The sequence below is a fragment of the Macadamia integrifolia genome, chromosome 2 (genome assembly GCF_013358625.1).
Source record: "Macadamia integrifolia cultivar HAES 741 chromosome 2, SCU_Mint_v3, whole genome shotgun sequence".
NCBI classification, from domain to species: domain Eukaryota; kingdom Viridiplantae; phylum Streptophyta; class Magnoliopsida; order Proteales; family Proteaceae; genus Macadamia; species Macadamia integrifolia.
This window is the reverse complement of record NC_056558.1, coordinates 16,086,340-16,111,719: the sequence shown is the minus strand read 5'-3', so window position 1 is coordinate 16,111,719 and position 25,380 is coordinate 16,086,340. Positions and strand designations below refer to the sequence as shown.

The 25,380-nt window shown below is 37.7% G+C and overlaps 2 protein-coding genes across 4 annotated transcripts in view; one reads left to right on the top strand and one right to left on the bottom strand.

Moving 5' to 3' along the window:
- Window positions 1-6,283, bottom strand: part of LOC122093256 (transmembrane protein 50 homolog) — a 9,313-nt gene extending 3,030 nt beyond the window's left edge. Inside the window, exons 1-2 of the mRNA XM_042663547.1 lie at window positions 5,945-6,283; window positions 5,773-5,860 (exon numbers count right to left, since the gene is read on the bottom strand). Of these exons, the coding sequence (XP_042519481.1) occupies window positions 5,773-5,860; window positions 5,945-6,077 (221 nt within the window). The 5' untranslated portion in view covers window positions 6,078-6,283. The remainder of the gene's footprint in view (window positions 1-5,772; window positions 5,861-5,944) is intronic.
- Window positions 6,284-17,285: 11,002 nt separating this feature from the next.
- The window catches only part of LOC122062708, a 38,546-nt gene continuing 30,451 nt past the window's right edge, over window positions 17,286-25,380 (top strand). For all 3 annotated transcript variants that reach the window (XM_042626354.1, XM_042626359.1, XM_042626366.1), the window contains exon 1: window positions 17,286-18,863. In XM_042626354.1, the coding sequence (XP_042482288.1) occupies window positions 17,543-18,863 (1,321 nt within the window). In that variant the 5' untranslated portion in view covers window positions 17,286-17,542. The remainder of the gene's footprint in view (window positions 18,864-25,380) is intronic.

Here is a 25,380-nt window from a genome sequence, read left to right as displayed (position 1 = left end):
ATACCCTCAATTTAGTGTTTATGCATAATACATGTTATCAATAGCTTTTTTTAACAAATTCTTTATGCAAAAGTATTTAAAAAAATGTTTCCTATCCATTTATGTGTGTATCTTTAGCGTATCTTAGTGTATCTCCGATACGATACGATACCCTCTGATACGTATCTTAATTTTGGTCAACCGATACGGTGACCGATACCGATACTTTAATCCTTGGTTTCAATGAAGGTTGATGCAAACCATATCTGAAGATCATGTCTGATTTTGTCTGTTCAAAGGTTGAAGAAGCTGCTTATTTGTTGTTGATTGATTGCTGGTCTGCTGCAGTCAAAGGTTAAAGAAGATAACCTTCTGTTGGTCGCGTGGTTTTCGTCGAAGGAAATTGGTCTCCAAGTTAACCATACCCTGGATTCCTACCCCAATCGGTTCATCTCTTGCGAGTTACAACTCAGATTCAGATCTGAGTTTCCTTTCATCATCAGATTCAGGTTGCAGAAGTTCTCAACCTACATGGTGTTTACTCAGCTTACTTTTGGGAGGAATCAACAGGCCTGAGAAATGAAATCAAGTTCTGTTTGCCCCTTCCGTTTGTCGCTGCTTCATCTCAAGTTGAAGATGAATGTTCTGTTGATCAAACCCTTAGCTGGTCATTTGCTGGGATTGAGGGTCTCGGGTCTCGGGTCTCGGGTCTCCTGGCTGTGTCTGCTGCATTGCTCCAAGGGAAACCCTATTCTCTTGCTGCTGTGATCTTGGTTTACGATTTCTGCTAGTGACTCCATAGTTGCTGCCCTCCTCTTTCCTGGTTTGTTCGATTCAAGTGGTTGCTACTGCTGGTTTCGTGAGGAATGAAGAAGAAAACTCTCTTCTTCTTTTTCTTCCATATGTTGCTTGGTTGCTTTAGTTAGCCTCTTTTCTATTAATTCCCAGAACTACCCCCATATGAGTAGTTAGACACTTAGACAATAACTCACGGTACTTGTTTGACCCTTTTTCTTTATTCTTTTGTTTTCATATTTACCCCTCTTTGCCTTTAATAACCTAATGTCCTAATTTTTCTTGTGCTTCCAAGTTTACCCTTTTGCCTTGGGGCTGTGTTTTATTGAATTGCAATTAAATTATAGCTATACCATCCCCTTTTCAATTTTGGTTGATTACGGTTATGCCATTCTTCCTTATTTTTTGCTATCGTGTGCTTGGACAGGCCCATAATTGTGGTCAGTAATAGGTTTAAACCCGGGATTGATGGATTAATTACAAGATTGCCATCAACTTGGATTAATTGAATTCTAATGGTGAACCCAATTGAGTATTTCGACCCGGGGTTCTGCACCAATTGGGGATTATACAAAGCAATTACAGAATTTCCATTGGGCATATGTATGTGCCAAATTATTTCTTTGGTGGGTCCAAGATCACCTCAATTTGGAATTTTCCCTTTTTTGGGAAAATCGATACTTGCATGCAAGGTAATTGGAGTTATTTGTTCATATTTGCTACAGTAAAGGGGAGATAGAAAATTATTTTATTGTGGTGCTCTTGGTTATGGGATTCTTTGTGATGGTGGTTGTTGGAAAATATTTGTCCTTGTGTACTACATGTGAGGGCGAGATTCAAATTATTATCTGTTCGATTTGATTGATTGTTTGCTAGATATTATTTCATTTAAAGACGTATATGCTCATGTCTGTCCTCAGCAACTATTTTCTCTTTTGAAGATGGTATATTCAACGACCTAATGTTGTTTAGTATATTCAACAACCTGATATTGTTTGGTCCCTGGTGGCCTTATGGTGTCTATTTATGGTGGAATTTTCTGTTAGACCTCTATTTGGGGAGATCTTTGTTTGAGACTTGTGAGTGCTTTTGTTGTAGCTATTGGGAACTACAGTTTCTATTGGAGTACCTTCTTTGGGAAAATCTTTTGATGTAGCTGTTGAGTGCTACACTTTTGTTGGAGTGCCTTCTTTGGGAAGGACTTTTGATGTAACTATTGGATGCTACAATTTTTGTTGGAGTTCCTTCTTTGGGAGGGGCTTCTGGTGTTGTTGTTCTTTGCTATTGAACTGCCTTCTTTGGTAAGGGCTTTTGTTGGTATTGGAGTTCCATCCTGGAAGGGCTTTGGCTTTTGGAGTTGTTGATGGCTTTATGAGGGTTGATTGAAGTTCTCTCTGTGCTTGTTGGAGTTCTTGTTGGTCCAAGCTGGAGGTTTCTTTTGCTACATGTATACTCTAGCTTGAGGGGGAGTGTTTGAATGTATTACTGAATGTGTCAGTTGGAGGGCTATGGGTGACCATAGACCTCCATACCGTGGGATTATATTTAATATATCATTGTTAATGTCCTATTGGGTTTAGAATAGTCGTTACCTAAGTTAAAGTTAGTTTCCTTTTTTTATTATGCCTTTTACTTTCCTATTTGTGTTATGACATTGTAATAGCTAGTTTATATATTGAATGAAAGGGGTAGTTCCAACCACACAGTTGTGACTACCAAATTACACCACACGGTTGTGACTCCCATGTTACACCAATCTCTTTGTCTCTCTTCTTTCCTCTTCTTTGTTCATGGTTCTCAAATTTTTATAAGCCTATTAGTAGCACACAAGATTGAGAACAAATTTTAATTTATATTTAGTCCCATGCATAATGAAGCTCAAGCATAAAGAGTGTCATAAAGCCATTGGACACAAGAGTAGAACAACCTATCAATTCTAAAAGAACTACATAGATAATTTCACTGTAGTTGAGATGGTGAGAAGAGACATGAACTACAAAAACAAACACTAAGCCCCTAGGCTTTCATGATATATAGTTGAGACCAACAACCATTGGTTCTCGCCTGTCCTCACAAACACATTGATTCCTGGACTATGAAGTTCTAACGGGATTTGCCTTTGCTTGTGTCTCCACTTGTACCTGTGCCTTGCTATGCCTATGCCTATGCCTAGCTATGCCAGTGACGGCTTTTGAAATGATGGGTTTACTGCGTAGGGATCCATATCATGTCGGGATGCCGCTGTTAGTGTGGTACCTCTAGGGCTGGCTGCTCTCGACTCCGGTAAACGAATGCTCTTCGAATTGGTACCTAAACCCTAGTTAGTTCCTTCCACATATGCAGCTTCCCCTGCTGGTAGGTGATCAACGGAGACTAGTGCCTTTTGCTACTGTCTCTTCCACGGCAGCCTCTGATACTTTGTTCGGATGCTCCAACGTGTGCTTCAACAGGCGTATACAAGATCAATTTCAATTGAAAATACTGAAAAATGGAGTTGAAATTGCCGAAGCCCCATGCCAACATTTCATTCAATGTTTGGCCATCCAGCGAATGCTTGTTCTCCTGTCATATGGAATTAGAAGCCCTTCTCCAATAGGGCTGATCCGTCGAAAAGAAGACAAAACAAAAACATTGTCAAATTATGCACTAACTTGATGGAATGCATATATGAGGAATCATGACATTTCTGGGTTGTCATGGAAGAAGTTGAAAACTCTAATTCGCAGGGCTCTGATAGGACATTGGTAATGAGAAGGACTAGTGGATTCGATGACAATGCACAAGGTAAAGGGCCAAGAAAACCAATAATACACCATTGGTTTCCACAAGCAAGCTATTATTCTAGGGATCTCCATTGAGGAGCATCAAATTGACACTTCATGAGTTTACGTTGATTTATGTTTATTGCTTTGTTTTTTAATGAATATGCTTATATATTATGCTATGCTTCGTTTATTATATGTTAATTTTCTCATATTAGGCCATTACTAGCATAATTATAACATTGTGCCTTGAAATGGTTTCTATGTTGCATATAAACATAAGGGAAAAGGATGTCCTGTGTCACTCTCTCTATCCCTCCCCTGTGGGAATGACCTTCATGCCCCTTGCATCCCAGCACCCCCCCCAATTGGTTGAGCCACTTGCTCCAAGAAAACTAGCAGCATGCCCAGCCCTCTCCCTAAACATAATTATATAAAAGTATCGTAGCTATACTACATATAGTCATTAATGCACGCCTAGGGCACCTTGCCGCCTAAGCCCCCCTCGAACACCTTTGGTTGTGAAGTCGCCTAAACAATTATGGTTTTAGTTCTGAAGAATCAATTCTAAATCCCTAATGGGTTATATGTGCCAAGTATTTTGGGGTTTTCCATTGTAAATGACCAACTGTATGAACCCGTGTACAAGGGATTTGAGTTCTATATGGAATTGAGTACTACTTTATAATTTCTATTTTCAGTTTCCTAAAAGATTTAGTATAGATTGGGTCCATATTGAATTAATAATTTGGATTGTTTCTGTTTTATTAAATAATTGTTGAATATGGTTTTAGAAATTCTCAAAGCTCTAAAAAGTTTCTGTTTTCGGATTCCTTGATTCTCAAGTTTAAGAACTTAGGAAAGTTTCTAATTTGTGATTGTGCTAAGAATAAAAAGTTGAGGGGTTTGTCTATAAATTAGTGGTCTGATATGCTATGAAATGCAACAATTTGATTAATGATAAGTTTGGCTTCAGCCTTGGGTTCTGTGGTGATTCAGGATGCTCCCTGCTGTAGTATGTCAGTAGGATTGTGATTGTGATTGTGATTTCAGGAAAACCTTGGTGGTGATTCCAAGGTTGGGGTATTGGTGGAGATTCCAACCCTTGTAATCAGGTGGTGATTCGTAATCATATCCTTCTCTTGTATTGTTTCTTTTATTACTTTTCTTTCCCACTTGGATATCTGTTGTAGTGTATCAAGTTATATGCTTTCTTTCAATCTGGTTCTATCCTGATATCTGGGATCCTGTCGCAAGCCGATCTCATTGGCATATGCCGGTTTAAGGTTAGCACTGCATTAATCAGACACCACATTATGCAATGGACCCGCAATGAATCAGTCCCGAAGAGGGAAAGGCACAATTAAAGGAACTTGAGGGAATATAGATTCATCAAGTCATACACAACATACATGTTAAAGCAGGTGAGAACATATCACTCCATATACCACTCTTGTTCTCAAAATGCCTGAGAGCTCCAATTGATGCTAATCAGTTCTTTTCTCAAAGCTATAACTGCAAATTTTTTGGAAGGTGGCGCAAAATATCGGCCAGTTACATTATAATATTCTTTATGCCTATGAGGGTTTTCTCTTCAAAGATGCGGATTGGAGTCACCTAGTGCTCTTTAACCATTCCATATTTTACTTCATAACTCTGATTTCTGAGTTCACTTAAAACTTAGTTTCCTCGAAAAGTCGAAAGGCCATCATTGGTAATCATCAATTCAATTGGTATCTCTCTTAGATATTCCCCATGTTACACACAGTCATACATAAGTTGCATTCAAGTGAAGCAGCAAAATTGTGTTCACTAATTTTCTAACTTATTAAATGAACTTGTAATGATTCTAATAATGGGTGGACCCCAGAAAAATAAAATAGTTACTCCTGCCAAGAATAAATGAGTCAAACCTAAGTTGAGTAATGAGTGGAGAGCCAAAGCCTTGAGATACAATGGTTAACAAGCAACTGTGATAAACACCAATTCACATGCTTCAAATCTCGGATTATACCTAAAGTATCCCGTAAGCAAGAATAGTTATGTAATTAAGAGTAATTATCTCCTATGCATTCCCCCAACTGATAATTTCTGGATGCCCTCAACAGGAATCAATTGTTAGACGTAGAGAATTTTAAATAAAACCAAACAGCGTACATATATAATCGGCAGAGGAACAACAATCAAAAATGAAATTAGACATAAAAATAATTCAAATCTTGGATAAAAGACTCACCTCCACTCTCCTTCATCGTAGGGGGAGTAATCAATGTCTTCTCTTCTAACACAATTGAACATCAGAGCGGCCACTGATGCGAAAATCCCTGCGAGAGTTCAAAACGAAATCGACAACAATTAAAGCAAAGAAAAACGAAAAAGAAGAATAAGAATAAGAGAAAGGAACGAACCAGGAAGGTAATGCACGAAGGAGACCTTGACGGAACTGCAAACAACGGCATCGACCCAGACCCACCAACCGGCACCAAATACGGCACCGGCGAAGCCGGGACCATAGATCGCCCATAACTCACCTAAATCCATCTTTCTCTCTTTAAAGAAGTTTTTGAATCAAGCTCTTATGCTACTACTCTGCTAACACCACCACAGAGACAAGAAGAAGCAGAAGCAGGATAAGGCACGTACTACAGGGAAGGGAAGGAGACGGGGAGAAGGTTCCTTCGTGTCCCAACTCCCTGAGTGGAAGAGACAAGTGACAAACAAGCAATAGTGCAACGAAATACTCAATTTTTTTCGTTTTCGTTTTCTTTTTATTTTAGTGGGCCCGGATCAGTCCCGTGGTTTTCGACTGCAAATTATATGAATCGTAGGATTTCGGTCTCATTACGTTGGCCTTCGGGATCAAAGTATCGATTAATAGGAGTTGAGGGTATTCATATTTCATAGTCAGATGTGAATTCTTGAACTTGCAAAAGACAAAAGTTTTTGCCAATGATGTTTTCATTAATCCGAAAACCCATGCATGTGCATTGCATGTGTTTTAGGAGTTGAGTGTTGATTAAATAGTTTTTAATATGGAATTGTGTGTTCAGGTTGTTACTTTCATACTTAGTAGGGTCGTCAAGAATTCGTTTGCTCATTCCTCCTTTTATAACAGTATGTTGGGTGATAAAATATCTTGGTAATGGAGATAATGCATATATGACTCTTTGGCTTAACCGATTTATATTGATACACCATGTAGACACCCGGTACCTTATTATAATATGTTCTAATAAGTTTCTGACTGATCTATATTGTGACGTCAGGTATACAATTGGCACTTTGTAATAATCAACCATAATCAACCAATCTTTTTGAATGGATCATTGCGTTCATCCTTGCTTGGAACCTCCATGTAGCCGACCCCATTAAGTTGAGATAAAGCTTTGATTGTTGTTAGTTGTTGTTTTGGTCAAGCGAACTTTTCCACATATCCATGCCCACACGTGGATTTCCAGCACAACTGTAACGAATATTAATGAAGTAGGGAAGCAGTCCATGGAAAACTTCCATTAAGAGATTTCATAAAGCTCATAATTTTCTCCAATCATAGTAGGATAACCCTCAAGATATTCACCACAGTTGAGGGTGAAAAAGAACACCTCTTCCATTCATAGGTGAACTCGGCATATCCAATCATTGACATATAGCTAGTGAGGCATCGACCTTAGGTACACCAAAATATACAATGTCCTACTACAACGGTGAAAACCTCTCAGTTCTGAAACAACACTAGAATTATGCTACTCAAAACAATTGAGAGTGGTCCATGTAAGATTCTCAGATGATCTAGTTTAATACACATACAAACGTAAATATTCACACTTATATATTGAAATCACATTCCGAAAGACATACAATATGACAACCCTATGAACATAATGCTCAGTTATGTCCATATATGCAAACAATTTAAGGTTCAACCTTAAAACAAACAATTGTTATAATAGATACAAGCAAATTAATTAATATTGATGGATAGATATAAACTCGTCGAAGGTCCCAAGTTTGACCATAGATAGATATGTCTAGATGGTAAGAATCCATGAAGCCGATCCATTTAGCTTAGATTTTCCTAATTTGATGTTGTTTTGTTTCTTTCCTTTTACTGTCACATTTTCTTTTCCTTTTGTTTTTGGGTGGATCCATATAACCGACACCATTAAGTTGGAATAAAGCTGAGTTTGTTGTTATAATCTTCCACTTCTATATAAAGCTAACGTCAAGTTCTTCTGCGACCTAGATGATCATAGACCAAAGATACAACGGCTAAGCTGATCATAGACCACTTTCTCCCAGTTGTCGAGCTGATTTATAAGCACCACTGCACGTTTGTGATCTATGATCACCCTAAATTAATATATTTTGCGTCAATTTCTTTCTCATAAGATCCAATTAGTTGTCTTTTAAATCAATCTTGGTAGTAGAAATTTCACCACATTGTATTATCTCCTTTATAAGATGATACTTTACTCCACGTAAGTTGTTTGGCTTGTGTTATCGTTCCCCTATTATCACAATACAACATAATGTAGTGTTATAGGAGCTTAGGAACCACCTCAAAATCAATTAAAAACCTTCTTTGGTTGTTTCACAAACTACCAAATAGTTTGCCTTACTAGTGGAGTTAACTATTGACTTTCTTGAAACTTCATCAGATGATTGCCCCTTCTCTTAAAGAGAAAACCATTCAGAAGTAGATTTTCAATAATTCTTATGGCTTGAAAATCTAAATCGGCTGTCCAACAAGGCAACAACTAACAAACTATCAACACTATAAGGCAATAAATAACCCTAAGTTCTTCCCAATTACTCAAGGATGCACTTCATAATAGTCCAATGTTTTTTTCTCAATGATTTGATTGGTATCTACGTATCATTTTAACTGTATAAAAAAATGCTCGCCCTAATGCACAACATAGTGTACATAACACTTTCCACAATTGAAGCATATGAATTCTTTTTGTAACCTCTCTCTTTATTTATTTATTTATTTTAAATAAAAAAAGAAAACTTCATTAAGTAAAGAAAAAGTGATTTACATCATTGTACAATCTGAAATTGTAAAACTGAGATTGTTTTGCTATGATCATATATGCGATCGTACGCAATCCTAGAACTACTTTGCTATTGGGTTTCGTAACCTCTATATTCTCTAGAGTTTGAGGATTTTGACTTGAAAAGATTGACATGTATGAAAGAAACATTTCCACTCTTTGAGTCTTACGTACTAAATTTGACCATTGTAGATACTTAATTTTGTCACCCATTCATAGTATATATACCTACTTGCTGCCAATTATTGGAGCCCAAAGCCACCCTTAGGGATTTTTAGTAGAATGTGATAATTTTGCCACCAAATTAAATTGGAGGCCAAACATCGTCAAAATGACCTGAAACTTTTATGAACAGTATCTTTATGTGATATTAAAGTGTCCTAACATTCTATGCAAACTTAACACTATTTAACAATTCATCCAAAAAAAAAAAACACTACCTTGCCACTCTACAGATCCCGCCTACTTCGAGATGCAAGTTTTACTATGTTCCTAGGCAAATATGTGGTTGGTCCTTGCATCACTGATTAGAACACTAAAAAATAATTTCAATGATATGTAGATCGTCAAAATCTAACGATCGAATCTCCAAAAATCACTCCCATAAGGCTGAAAGTTTGTTGACAGGCGATCACATTGCAAGAACTTCCTGCTTCGGATACCGATATGACTGTGTTCCTGAAAAAAAAGTATGGTTAATATTTACATAATTGAATAGTACATTAAAATAATTCCCTATGGTATATGAATCATAGAAATCAAATGGCTAGATCTTCCTAAATCAGTGTTGGAATATAACTGAAAAGGTGATCGCACTATGGGCCCATATTTTGATTCCATGAGATGCTGCCATGAGGCACCATCTCCTTCCATGGATGCCCACCCAACCATAAATGGAGGATTCAGAACCTCCTCTCTCTTCGCCTCCCTTTCCTTTTTCACACACCTTACCTCTCTCTCTCTCTCTCTCTATAGATTTGTCGCTCAATTATCCCTCAGTATCCAGAATCTTGGAATATGTCTAAAATCCAAAGCCAATGATAGCAAAAAATCCTAAAGATTTTCAAAGTGTCATGGAAGCTCCGAATTACTCCCTGTACGCCATTAAATTGCCATTATTCTCCAAAATATCACCGTTCTAGTCTTACAAATTAAAAAATTTCTCTCATCACATATTTGACCAAAAAGCTTTGAATTGCTCCCAAATTATTACGAAAGTGCTGGAACTGTCTGGAAAATCACACGATAAGCCCATTTTGGGTGCTAAAAAGTTGATTTTTTTTTCTTCTCATTTTATAGGTTCGAGAAGTGACGAATTGATCTCAGATTATTGTGAAAGTGTTAAAATTATATGAAAATCACTTGATGAGCCCATTTTTGCCTTTAAAATGTTTTTTTATCTCTCCTATTTTATTACAAATAATTATTTACTGTTACTTTTATACGTAGGTCAATATATGTAGTTATTTACATATTTGTGCACTTGGTTTAGGGTTTCATCTCTAACCAAGGCTTTTTTGGGAATTTCGAGATATGTATGCCATTACCATGATATATTAACAAGGTGTATACCTACATATGCACTTCCAAACCCTGAAAAATTATTAGTAAAATGAATGACCTAATTTTAGAGCCACTCAAGATGTGTAGGCAGCTAGACAACATATATATATATATATTCTCCCTTTTGTACATTATTTACATATATATATATATATATACATACATTTACTGTATATATTGCATACATACAAACTTTTAGACCTAACAATCTAGCCTAAGTGAACTTGCATTCAAGCATTAATATCATGCAAGTTAGTATCTAAGACTGGTTAGTATGATTAATTAGCTTAGGAGTTGGTATACATAAAAAGAGGCTTCCCATTAGACGGGCAGTTGTTGGGTGTGTAAAACCTTCTTAACATATATCTTTGAACTTATCCAAAGATCTAGTCATATGACCTTTGCCTTATATGTTAGAGTCAATTTTTTGTTCATAAGAAGTAGACATTTATAGGTCTTAGACACTAATTTAGGTAGAGATAGAAACTCATTATATAATACAACATAGGGAATTACCCCCATATTTCCTAAACCTCCTCGTCAGGGAAATGAAAAACTATGATACCCACACCATCACCTTTTCAATGTAGTTGAAGTGTGAGAGGCCCAATATCTTATTCTTATGGAATCTCGCAAACTTAATTCTTCTAATGTAATTAGCTTCTCTAAGTTATTCATTGAGAAAATTGGTAGATGGTCACACCTTAGCATATGGCAATATGCCATGACATTCATAATCATAATTAAGTTTGTCATCTATATAAATGACTAGGAATATTACTGTGTTCCCATTATACATTAGCAATCATAACCTTATCCCAATTAAATGGATCAGCTACATGGATTCGATAACAATAAGAAAAAAAAAAATAAACACAAAAGAGAGGTTAAAATGAGCTAAATGGAGATAAGAGAAGGCGGTAAAGCATTACTCACAGACGCATCATAAGAACATCCCCTATATGGGGTCCACAAAACTGGTCTTAGTCCTCCACAAAACTCTATCCGAAGTTATACTATAATCGAGCCCTACTGTGCTTCCATTATATTTCTTATAAATGTTTGTTTTGATAAAAGGCAAATATTTTGATTATCCAATCAAAACGGATGTTTCAACTTCTAAGAGCTTGTTTGAGAAAAAAATAGATCTTAATAGCCTTGCACACTTTGGTTTCTTCTCCTGGAAAAGTAATCCTTTATGGTTGCTGCATAAAGATATCTTCATTAAGATACCCAATGAGGAATGTATTATGAATACAGATTTACCAAGTTTTATAATTATATCGTGCAATAATGAAAAATAAATCCGAATAGGTTTGATTATCGCCACTGGTAAAAATGTCCCATAACAATTTATCCCTTTCTTCTGGGTTTAGCATTTTGTAATCAATCTTGCTTTGCATTTATCTACATTTTCATGCACATATTTTTTTAACTACTCATGTCCAATAGGATTTTTCTTTTTATTCGAAGAAAACCAAGAACATTACATATTAATCAAACTGCTAATAGATAAGTTCTCATATGAGATCCTAGTTCTACGATCCATAGTGTTATAAGCAAACCTCTTAACAAGTTGGACAAGGTCATCATTTTTTACACAAATGGTAGGTTTAGAGAGGTAACTGTCCAGTTCAATTCTACTCGATAATGTGGTCCATGGCCACTTCAAAAAACGGTTCGGCTTCATTAGATGTTCAAGTTCTTCCAGATCAGTCCAAATTTTGTCCATGTCTCTTCCTTGCTTTATAGATTCTCCTACGCCATCTAGTACTCTCTGGGCTACTCCCTCAAAAGCTTTTCCTGTCATTGTAAATTTTGCAATTAAAAATAAGCAAATATTTTGAGTACAAAGGGCAGTTGCCCATCCTGAGATGTTAAGAGTCCAGTTTGACATTGCAGTTACAACCAAAACATGTTCATTTAAAAAAATTTGTTGAGGTAAATTGGAAAGTATTGGTTCCCTAACAATCATTGAATGGGCAATAGATGACAGTCCCAAATGTAAAGAAAATCATTTGTGTACTTGGTTTATTACAAGAATAGGATCCAGGGATTTTTAAGTTATATAAACCATGTTCCTATACTTCCATAGAAAATAACAAGTTATGATAAAACCTGTAAAGAACCTAACTAAGTTAGCCTTAGGAATTGTACCCGAATTAAATAGATACATTATTAAAGCATTGAAAGATGAAAATTGGAAGAACTCTACTCTTAAACCCAAGGGACCCATTGCCCAGATCCTTTTTGTGAAATCACAGGTAAAGAAAACATGTTGAGTGTTTTCCTGTTCCCTATGACAAAGGTCACAAGTGGTGTCTAAATCCATCCATTTGTGCAAACTCTCGTTAGAGGGGAGTCCTTCCATGGCCAATCTCCAAAAGAACAACTTAAATTTGGGGTGAATTTTGAGTTTCCAAAAAAATCGCCACCATTGAGAGCATAGAGACAAACAAGAACACCTGTTAGAACACCCACGTGTATTAGTATGCAAACAATTTGTAAGGAATTGAGCAGCTATCTTTGTAGTTAATACCCCTTTCTTTGATACATGACACCACCATTTATCAGTATTAGGAGCTATAGGAAGCTTGGAAATCAACCTTGCTATATGGATAGGCAAAATAGAAGATAATAAGGATGTATTCCATTGATGACCTACCAACAAGGCACTAACATTTTCAATTTGAGAAGAATTTGCCTAGTGTGTTAGAGTTAAGACACGATTAGTTTCAGAATTAAAAATCCAAGGGTCATGCCATACAAAAGTATTAGTCCCATTACCCACTCTTCGATAAATCATGTGCTTTAAGGTAGGGAGAATACTTACAATGGCATTCCAACAAATGGATCCCCTAGATTTAAGAGTATGGGGGTCAAAAATAGATATGCTGTGGAAATACTTAGCCTTGAGCATGGGGGCCCATAGACTTTGAGGGTTGGTAAGAAGTCGCCATCCTTGTCTGAGAATGAGGGATTTGTTATGAGTTTCAGAGTCACGTAATCCCAAACCTCCCATCCTTTTAGGTAGGCAAATCTTCTTCCACCCAATCAAGTGTGCCCGTTTTTGTGAAGGGGAGTCACCATTCAAAAAATGTGAGTAAATCGAATCAAGCTTCCTGCAAGTAACTTTAGGTAGTGCAAAGCAAGACATTAAATACGATGGAGTACAAGATAAAGCTGATTGGAAAATAGTGGATCTACCCCGCAAATGTTAACAATTTAGCCTTCCAAGTGCTCAGTTTTTGTTCCACTCTACAAACAAAATTATTGAAGTTGGTCGATCTAGCCCCGTGGTGATACAAGGGCGTACCCAAATAACCAGTATCAAGAGGCATTTCCTGGATTCCCATAGATTGACACAACACCACTTTTTCTGCTGGTGACACGTTAGCGCTAAAGGCCAAGCCACTTTTTAAGAAATTTATCGAAAGGCTAGATAAGTCATTAAAAAGATTAAGAATACACTTAATAGTGGATAAATCCTCATGAGTGGCTCTACAAAAAATAAATGTGTCATCAGCAAAGAATAAATGAGAGATCTCAGGGGCCTGTCCAATAGGAATTATGCCTTTAGTTGGATCAACAGTGGTCCAAACTTTGTTAGAATATAATAGAATTAATCTCAAAGCGTATACTTCTTTCCATTTATATGTGTCAACATTCTATATGACCTCAAAGTAGATAGTGAGATTTGAATCCGTGGACTCACTCTTCTATTTTTTTTTTTCATCTTTTAATGAGGGCATATTGATTTGGAGGTTTGAAGGTTGTCCCACTACAACGATGTTCAATAGGTTGTTTTTTAGATGTGAGAATATCAATTATAGACTTTACCGAAATAGATGGTGTATTTTTTATTTTTTATTTTTTGTTGTTAACCAAGGTGTCCAGGCCAGCTTACGCGCACCTTGACTAATCGTTAGGGAGACTAACGCAGCAATCCACGGCCACGGTCACCAGCTAGATCGCAGATGCACAGATGGAGAATCGAATCTGGGACTGTGCATCCATCCACACAATCCCCAATTCGTCCTAATCATCTGGGAAACCCACGGATGAGTAAATAAATGGTGTATCATCACTAGATAGTTTTTTAATCATCACAATATCAAATTATGGATAGATATGATTATCCTCAAGTAATGTCACATGCTTGCTCATAAAAACCTTTTGGTATGCAAGATCACACAGACAATACACTTTAATGACCTTAGGGTGTCCTAAGAAGTAGCATATATCTATTTGGATTCTAACTTTACTTTTTTAACATATGCAACATAACCCTACAGTCTAACATGCCATACATTGAGTTTTCACCCATTCCACAACTCACAGAGTCATTCATATAGATTTAGTCATAACCTAATTTCATAGATAGATAATGGTCTATAAAGAAAAATCGAAAACAAAATTTAAAGGTAGCTTTGAGTAGATGAACTTAGAATGAACCATGTCTAACGCAGTCTTGTTCCTTTTTTCTAAAACACCATTTTGTTTTGGTGTTCCTGGGGCACTCAATTAAGATAGTATGTACTTATCTTATTTTAAGTAGTTTATAAATTCAACTGATAAGTTTACTCCACTTCAATAGATTCTAAAACATTTGATACATTTGCTTAAATGGTTCTCAACATCGGCTTATAACTTTTTGAACTTTTCAAAGGTTGGTTGTCCTCAATAAAAACACTAGGTTTATCGTGATCTTGGAAAAATAATAGGCAATTCCCTAATAGGGTGAGCGAGAATGCGATGGTTTGGATAGTACCAGAAAAGTGATACTATGATGAAAGTGCTAGTTCGTGCTAGGTAGAGGATGTAGGCATTTGCCGAACATTTATATATCATGTGTTTTTTTCATGTATGATTATTTATTTGTCACAGTAATTTAAGGGTTGTACGGCAACATTTCTATTATAAATTAGTACTTTTGAGTTAGATTTTTTTATTTTTTGTGATTTTTTGTTCATTTGGAATACTTATGTACAAAAAAAAAATGTCGTATGGCAAAATAGGAAAAAAGTATTTATACCACTAAAAAAGAACATAAACACTTATGGGCTACAATGCTGTTAGATTTGTAAAAAATTTTGATGCTTCCTTGCAAGGTTTGCTGGTTGGTCTCTTTATTATGGTAAGACCCACATTTGTTTCCATTTGGGAATTTTTTTGTAATATTCTATGTAACCATGTATATTAATGACAAATCCACCATCCACTTGTCCTCATGTTATCAATGTTGGATCCCAATAACATCTTACAAGTAATTGCAGATTCGTAAATTAGTTCAAATGTATTGAAGAATCTTGCCTTGCACTTCTCATGGATCTAAAGAAATAGTACCAGAGACATATACTATATATGTGACATATGCATCGTCCCAGTCATAATTTAAACCAATATGCCCATAAAAACTCTATATAGTGTTAATTTGCAACGAACATTTCATTACAAAATAGAAGACAAAGCTAAATAACACACATTCAATATGAAATTTCTTCAAAGGAATCCAACTATATGTCCCCTCTATACAGTATATGAAATGTGAACTGGTTATTAGAATTTAAAAGGGGGACAAAGAAAAGAAAAAAACTAGAGTTCTCTTTACAAAACCAACTTAATTAATCATGTGCACTTTTCCCATAAATTAAGAGATAAAAGTAATCTCCAAAAGCAATTTAATTTGTCTTACAGTTAAAATTATGTGATGTTCGATTGTCATTGGAGAAGAATTAGAAGAGAAACAAAATTCAGTTGTAGTAGTAATTGTTGATATTGTTGTTGAACCTATGATACCACTACTACAAATAAAAAAAAAAAAAAAGGGTGAAGGCAACTCAAAATTCTCTCTTATCAGCCCTCCTATCTCTCCCTCCATCATCTTCACTTACGTCATCGTGATCACCAGGCCTCTCTTCCTACACTTTTCTTTGTTAGTCGGCATCTCAAACTAACAAATAAGGCAAGACCTATGCATACTCAACCATTTATGTATACGACCTAGCTTGTACCTATGCTTGCAGGGTATCTCTTTTGCCTCCCCACAATTCCCCCACCTATCCAAGCTGATTGAACACCTTCGACATCACTCGATGGAGACTTTCGGATGCTTGGGACAACCCTTCTTTGCCCAAGGCATCTCATAGCAGAGATTCCAAGCTCGTAACTCTCTAGTCATGACATACCTTGAGTGATGGCGTTTATGAGAATGATATGCTCAATGATCCTTCACTCATTATTTTTTATCCAAGTCACTCATGGTTCTCTTGTCAGAGAGCTACTAGACATACACAATATGACATGGAGAAGCAGAGATAGATCCCTACTCTTCCTATTGGAGGGTTGAGAGTCAAGTACAATGGCAGGGAAAGGAGCTGATGGTGGAGAAGAGGGGAGCTTTGAGAGAGTGCGAATGGGGAAAAGTGTTTGTTGAGCTTTAGGGTCGAGAGTTGGGTTTATTGGGCCTTTGTTATTACATATTTGTGTATCATTTCTGCGTGAACAACTTCACATGTGTTTTTTTCACCTAATCCATTTTGAAAGAACATTAAAAATAAATAGAATGTCACATACATTGTCATTCAGTCTTTTTAAAGGGTGAAACTTAACACAATAATAAGATTGTTCCATTACAACCCAATGATGGCAAGTTCCAAACGAAAACTGGGCCTTTTGCACTGGATATCATTTTTTGTTGGCATAAAATCTTATTAATTTTTTTTCGGTAGGGAAGAACCTAATAATCTGTTTGGTTGTTTAGTAGATGAAGCTGCCGGTCAGTTTAGCCAACAAAAAAAAAAAAAACTGTCGGTCAGACCACTACCACAACCACAACCACGTGGTCCAATCCAATTATGGAGAGAGAGAGAGCAACGCATGTGCACGTGCACGTGCACGTGGAGTTATTTATACAATCTGTTTCTCTTCCTTTTCTTTCCCTCCATTCCTCCTCCTCTTTAAACATCACAGCGCGCGGAGAAATCGAACGGAAAAAGTAATAATAATAAATTAATAATAATATTTTATGATTTCCCAACTGTCTTCTTCTCTTTCACAGTAATTTTTTTTTTAAAAAAAAAATTTATTTAGACATTAAAACAGACCTCCTTTTCTGCCTGCAGAAAACGCTAATCTTTCTCTCTCTCTCTCTCTCTCTCTCTCTCCCTCTCTCTATCAACATTCTTCAACGGATCCGAAAACTGAAGCTGAAAATAACTGAAAAATCCTTAACCCTAGATTTCATTCATAATCTGCTTCTGCTTTCTCTCCTTCTCCCATCCTTTTTCTTTGTCGTTGGATGAGACGAACATAACCAGAGCTAGAGCTAGGGTTAGGGTTTGAGAGAATGGACGGTGGTGGTGGTGGCTCTGGCTTTTCACGACCATGACTGGAAGCCGATGCAATCGGCGGAAGATGATGGGTAGGGGTGCGGAGGGAGGTTGCGGCACCGAGGAGAAACCTTGCCCTGTTTCTAGGGTGTCTTCCACCAAAATTCTGGCAAGTGGAGAGGAACATTTTGGTGTCGATTTCTATGTGCAGGCGCGGAAGGCTTTGTCCGTGCGTTCACCTTATGATACTGAAGAGGCCGTGCTCTCGAGGGTTCCTATTCTTCCCTTTGGGTTGTCGGATTTCTTGTCTAAGTATTCTGAGAGTCGGAAGAGGCATAAAAAATCTCATTCTGAATCGGCGGGGAAGTCTTTGGGGCATGATTTGATTGCACAGACTCCAACGCTGCCGAGCATTTGGGTAGAGACTGAGGATTGCTTCAGGCCAGTTACATTGACCGATATTGAGAATTTGGTTGCTGTGTCATCTTTTGGTTCCTCTGCTATTCAGGCTTATTTATCGATTCCTTGGATGTCGGATGCTACTATAAGGACTTGTGACAATGCACTTGAAGTTAGTACTAGTTCACAGAAGAACGAGGAGGAGGAGGAGCAATTTTTGGAAATTGATGGTGGGGGAGCTGATGTATTATCTCAGAACGAAATGGGTTCTTCAGTTAGACCTCCCACACTTTCAGAAGTTGGTACTTTGCCTCTGCCAGAAGAAGGGTCTTCGGTGGCAGAACCTTCCTCATTGGCATTGTCGTCTATTGGTTTGCAATGGTTGATGGGTTCCAGGAATAAAAGTCTACTAACTTCTGAGCGACCTTCCAAGAAAAGGAAACTCTTAGGTGGGGATGCAGGTTTGGAAAGACTGGTTATTACCCAGCCTTCTGAAGGACATGAGTCACCTGTCTGCCATGTTTGTTGCTTGTGTGGCAATGGGGAACCATTGAACAAAATGCTGGTTTGTGAATTATGTAAAGTATCAGTACATCAGAAATGCTATGGTGTGGAAACTTTTCCAGATGGACCGTGGTTGTGCTCTTGGTGCAAACTGACTGGTGCTGTTGAAAATTCTATTGTGGGTAATGTATCTGTGAACAATGGTGATGATGTTTGGTTGAGGCCTTGTGTGCTCTGTCCTAAACAGGGTGGTGCTCTAAAACCGATTGCCAAGGGAGCTGTTGAAACCGAAGACATTGGCACTGTGAAGTTTGCTCACTTGGTTTGTTGTCAATGGCTGCCTGAGGTGTACGTACAGGACTTGAGGACGATGGAGCCAATCATGAATGTTGAAGGAATAAAGGGGACTAGGAGAAAATTAGTTTGTTATTTATGCAAGGTTAAGTATGGTGCCTGCATTCGGTGTAGCCATGGTACGTTTATTGCTTGTGTCTTTTCCATCATATTTGCATTAGTTGCCACTAGTTCTACAGAGTAGCATTATGGTATTTAGCTATTGCAAGCTCCTGAGTTCACATGTAGCGACCTACAACTGAGTTTATTCATCAACTATCAAGGGTGAATTATTTAGTCCATGGAAGGACAGAAATGATTAGGTGTTTGATTTAATCACCTGTTTCATTGTAGGCTTTTGTTAATAGAAATTACCTTGTCCTATTCTAGGCGGCATATGTGATTGGGAAACCGAAAGAAATACCATAAATCTATTGTTCATAGACTCAAATATTCCTAGGCAGTAGAAGTTTATTATGTTATCTCTTGACTTTTGATCGCTTTGATGTGCATCTGTGAGGCTTTTATTATGTAGTTGTTTTGGTTTTCTGTTTTTCTCTTTAGTTGTACTTTTTATCACACTAATGGCAGAAGAAACGCTCTACTCTTATGAAGCAGAGGAGGATATGTAATCTTTTGAAGAGAATATGCTTAGGAGAGGGAACATATTTTGGTAAACAGTTTTTAGATTCAAAATATGCTTTACTTGGATATCATGAATGGCCATGTGTCTCAGAAAGGTATGCAACTCTTGGAAAGGAACTTGTGGGCTATTGGGCTAGGCCTTTCAAACCTTAAGGGTTCAAATTGATGGTGAGAAGGACACAACTGGTACTATTTTGAATGTGTTCCCCTGGATCGTAGGTTTGTGATTGTACCAACAATGTTTATTGAAATCCACTCGACTGGCACAAATCTCCATGGTTCAGTCGTTGTATACTTGGGAGGAGGTTTTTGCCTATGTCATTCCACAGTGGTCCTCACTGCACTTTAATGTTTGTACCAATCTTTATACCCATTCATTGGAACTATGGTCACGTGTGGCTATGTATTTCAAATGCCTACTCGATTCGTTCATTTGTGCCATTTTATTTTTAGTTTTAGGTCTTGTATAAAATCGTTTTTCTGCCTGTTGGTTGTGGTAGTTTACATCTTCAGCATTGTACTTGCATTTTTTTTTTTTGCGAACCTTTTTCCATCCTTTGTCAGCTATATTCTCCATTCCCTTTTGTAACAATACAATAAAAAAAGAAACAAAAAAGAAGGCTACAAAGTCTTTACCTTTGATCGAAACATCATACTTTGTATTTAAAATGTTTTATTTCAGTGGACTGTTGTTTTTGAATACTTTCACCATGTTTTTTTGAAGCTATGATATCCAATTTCACGTAGACTGCTTTACTATATATGGAGAGGATTGTGACTCTTGTTGAGCTAGTTTTCTTCATTCTGATGGTTATACTCTTCAGCTAAAAGCAGTGTTGTCATCAGATTCTGTCGGCTTTTAGGTGAACCCTCCTTGCACCACCCAATAAGAAAAAGTGGTCTGTGGAGAAGAGAAGCAATAGTGCAGTTTAAGAAGTCAATGTCTAACTAAATTTATATGGCAAGATAGTAGCTGCTGCTCTTTCCTCTGAGTCTGAACATGCAGTGTGTTGTTGTTTAGCACATCTGACCTTACATTTTCTATAAAGGGAACACTTTTATATTAGTCAGGGCGTTGCTTTAGATTTTGATATCAATTTTTGGAAAGAAATCTTCAGTGCAGCCAATAGTTTTAGTTAGTTTTATCCGCTATGTAAGTTGGATTTGGGGACCACAGCAGATTCTGCATAGAATCTCGGTGTGACAATGAACTGCTGGAGGTAGCCTTCAAATTTTTCTATGGGATTGGTGTTGACATGGAAGCCGGAGTAGTTGTAGCAATATTTGGTATTTCAATGTTTTCTCACAGTTTGAATTCGTGGGAGAAGTTCAAATTTGTCGGTTGGCTTGTGAGTGTTGGTCAGGTTTAGGGTTTGGTGAGGTAGGTTATAAGATTATGGTGGAATGTCATTTTGTGGCATCTTTGTGATTACATCCACTTGTGCATCAACCTGTGATTGCTCTAGTGATTTGTCCTTTCCAGAAAATTTTTGTGGCTCTCTATAGAGGTGTCTTTCTTCCTTTGAACAACTTTTATGGTCAAGATAATCAAGAGGGGGTAATACATTCTGAATACGTGCTATCTTTGCCAGGTTAATAAGATTAAAGAATGTTGGTTAATTTTTGCTACATTGACCCTTTTCCCTCTGTCTTATTCCCAATCTCTGGAGATTTTATGGTTCTAAATCTCGGCCAAAACATGTGGTGTTGGCTGAAATTTCGTTGTTCGGTAGGGTCCTAAACTAAAAGATAATTGGTTTCAACCAGTTTTGGTCTGTTTCAGTTCAAATTTCAGAGATTTTGATGGTTATAACTTATAACTGGGAAACACATATTTGGCCCCAAAAACATCATTTTTTCCCTAAAATCTTGCAATCTTCTCCCATATCATGCATTATCAAGGAAGATCAAGCTATAGAAGACTACTTGGAGCTTCATAGTAAACCTTATTTTTCCCCAAATGCATTTTTTGTACATGTCGTAGTAAACATAGTAGAATGCTTTCAATTTTTTGTATGTTAGTTAGAATGACCCGATCTACAACTTTACAAAGTCTCTTTTTTTTTTTGGATGTTAAAAGAATTAAAACCAAATAAAGTATCTATGGGAAGGTCCAACCGATAAGCTTAAGGCATTAGGTGGAGAGAGATCCTCAAGTGTCCACCTCTGTGAGATTAACTATGGCTTTTTTGCTGCCTTTCTTCTTAAGATGTTGGCAATCTCGCTTGAAGTGTCCAAGCTTGCCATAGACAAAGTAATATCGTCTTTTCTTTTATTTTTGTTCTTAGCATGAAGGTTCTTCTTGAATTTCTCCTTCACAAAGCGATGCATGACTATAGCTCTACAACTCCCAACATCTCAACAATATATGTCTGCTAATACAACTTTCGTATTGCCTAATGGTGGATCGGAGCTTCCCCTCAAGCATAGAGAAAATGTCAAACTTGGAAAAATAAAATGAATTGCAATTTTCTATTAGACTTCTAATGAAGCACTGCTTATGGAACTCCTAAGTGACTATGCTAGAAAGCAGATACTCTTAACAACTATATATTCCTCTTTTTTTTTTTGGGTGAAAATAGTTCATGGATTAGGTTTAAAAAGTAAAAAATAAGCTGCACACAAAAAATTAGACCAAATAAACACTTTTAGGGCCTCGAAAAGTTTCCCTATAGCCCAGAAAAATACCTGGTTTCAGCATGCAGAAGTTTCAGCCCAAATTTGGGTTTCAGCCAGATTTCGAACCTTGCGTGGGTGGTCTATGGCAGCGCATGGCACAGGTTGGGTGTGGAAGGTGAGAGCCTTTGGTCAGAGTGGTAAAGTCTTCTGGAATCTGTTACCATTTGCAATCTGGAAAGCATCGTGGAAAGATTAATCCTAGATTTGAATGGAAGTCTGTTTCTGTCAACACAGTTGCTGATTGTGTAATTAGGTTGTCTATTCTGTTGGAGTTTGGGAGTTTTAACTGCCAACTCCTCTCTGAAAACGGATTCACCGTGATGTCATTGAGCAACTTTCGTTCTTAGCTGTTTCTTAGTGATCTTTATTTCTCAGTGAGCAGTCTATGCTTCCTTGATCTTTATTTCTCAGAGGGTGGGGGTGTGGGGGTGGAGAAAAAGAAAAATGAAGCTGCTCCCCCCCCCCCCTCCCCCCTCTTCCTTTTTTTGGTGTATCAAGGATTCATTTATGTTATGTAAGCCCAATAGCAGGTTATGTTGGTGGAGGGCCGGTCAGGAGAAGGGAAGAATATGAGAATATACTTAGAGTAGCAGGGGAAAGGAAGAGAACTACACAATCACACTCACTTTGAGTAATCGACCAACACTTTTTTATATTCAAATCACTGTGTCCATTGTTGGGTACATGCAAGTATTTAAAGAGAAAACCAAAGACTCCTACTGCGACTCTAAAACTAAACAACTTGTAAGCGAAGCCTATCTAAGTCCTACGTATCCTACCCAAGCAACATAAGAAGTTAAAAGACATAAAAATAAATAATCTACTAAGTAAAGTACTCCCAACCCTTGTTTGACCAATAGCCTGGGTTGGACCGGTTCAGTCTATGTTTGGGCTTCCAAAACTGGTCATTCTTGTCAAATTAGTCAAGTGCGTGCTGCTGCATCGATTCTCCTCTGAAAAGAAGTCGAGTTTGGAAAAGAACCAAGGAAGCCGTCTGTGTCAACTCGTTGGAGGAGGAACAATCTTGCTATCTTCTTGAGTTTAATGTCATGGAGGTCTTTAGCGGGAAGAAACTTCATGTTTTTGTTGCCGTGCTTGAAAGAGTAGGTATTCGGATACCCTCAATGTTGTACCTTGTTTTCAAACAACCACAGTTGACCAAGAAGAATATGACACACCTTCAGCGGGAGGACATCTCATTGTACCATATTCTCAAATCCACAAATAGAATATGTGAGCAAAGACTTATCAGTTTCTTGAGATTTAGTGTTATTCACCCATGTAACCTTGTAGGATTTGGATGTGGCTCTGTTTGCAATCTCAAGCTAGGCCGATACCTTGCCAACAACCATCTCACTGACACACTGCCCTATTTCCTGCTGAAAATACTACTGCTCATCGCCATAGCTGCTGCCAACCATGCCTTGTCTGTTAGTCATGCTCACCCATGTCAGTCCATGTCTGTCCAGCTACACTCTGACTGCTCTGCTCTTCCACAATAGTCTTCTTTTGTGCCCAGAAGCTTCCATCTGGCCAACTCACCATCATCAAGCTGCTCACCTCATACTGGTAAACCTCTCAATGCTGTTTCATGCTTGACCAACTGACAGCACTGCTTGCTCAGTCAAACTTATGCACGGACTCTCTTGAGTTTTGACCTAGTGTGTTGACAACAATGACCACACTAGTAGTCTAGCACAATGCATCATGTGCCTTTGCTTGGGCGGTCAAAGTTGAAATAAAAAACAAAAGGTGTTTTCTTTGCTGGGTGTTAGGGAAATGTGCTGGGAATCTGGGATTTGTATGATTGTAAACATGCACTGGCATGGTATATAAATCTAAGGGTTCATATGGTTTATTCTGATGACAGCACTGAGTCAACTGTCAAACTGGTTTGACCTGCATGTTGGCATTTATGGGTACATCTTGTTTGAACCCTATTTTGTATGAATGAATATGCATTGGATCTCTTATATTGCTAGCTTCTTCTGACGTAAATGCAAGTAGTCTATCACTTGCAAAGTTGCAAGTAATATGTGTTTTGAACCTTGAACTTTCCCCCCAAATTTTTTATTTAAATGGTTCACGAAGCTAAATGACTAACTCTGAAGTTTGGTTGATGAGAATGGTGGATTTTGAGAAGTAAGGGATTGATTCTTAAGCTCATCGACAAGAAAATGGAGATCTTTGCATCATATGCAAGTGAAAAAAAGATTCTTAGTTTCACCTTTTGTGTTGCAATTTGCACGTACTTGTCCAGTCCAGGACAACTGAGATCTGCTAGTCTGCGTGCGTGGGAGCAGCTCAAACAAAGAAAGTCTGGTCTGGTCTGAATTCAGGCCTGGCCCACCGTCTGCTGCTAGGTCCGGGAATGGCGCCAGGCGAGGTTGCCGCTATGCCCCGCTGCTCTGCTGCGTCTGGCCTCCGGACTATGCAAAAGAATTGAGGGGTCTGGTAGGACCATAGTGGTTCCCCCCCGCCTTTGGTGATTGACCGAACAAAATAGGCCGTCCTTAATGAATCGAATGGTCTTTCGACCTTCGTTTGATTCTGACAGCCAGCATAGATCTCATGAGGCCCGCCCACTATTACTACGAAAACCTTAGTTTTGGTGTGAATTTTTTAGGCTCGTATTTAGTTCTTACTTAAAAGGGTGTACCCATTGCACGAGACTTCCATCTTTACGGGGTCTGGGGAGGGTCATAATGTATGCATTCTTTCCCCCGCTTCGCAGAGAGGCTGTTTCCCTCCTTGAAATTGCGACCACTAGGTTGCAATGGAGCAACCTTGCGCTGAAATCCGCCTTAATTTGTTTGACCTAATTTTGGGAATGAGATTGTTATTTGTTTTGATAATACTAATGGTTATGGTTTTTTAAATGTTTCTATTCATGCAAAATTAAGATTTTGAAAACATTTTCTATGCCTCCCACCCCGCCCGGACATATTTTGAAAGGTATAGGATCACTTTTACCCAGCCATAAGTACTCAGATGATTGTAGGTTCATGTACAATGTGTGCCTTCTATCAGTTTTCCTTCTTTGTCTGTTGAGTTTGAAGATATGGAATTATATGATGCCGGTGAACATGATTGTATAACACAAGAATCTGTTTGACCAATACTTGCATTCCTTCTTTTTGCTCTCTTGACTCTTCTACACTGTAGGCTAGATCTTGTAAGTAATGACACTTGGGATTCTGTCTAAGAACTTTGGTGGTAAGCCTATTTCCCCAAGAGTTGAAGCCTAATGTGGCTGCAGTTCTGTCAGAGGATAGTTAATTTGGTGCACCTTAAAGGCAGGTTTTCATCTTACTAACTGCTGTTTACCATGCT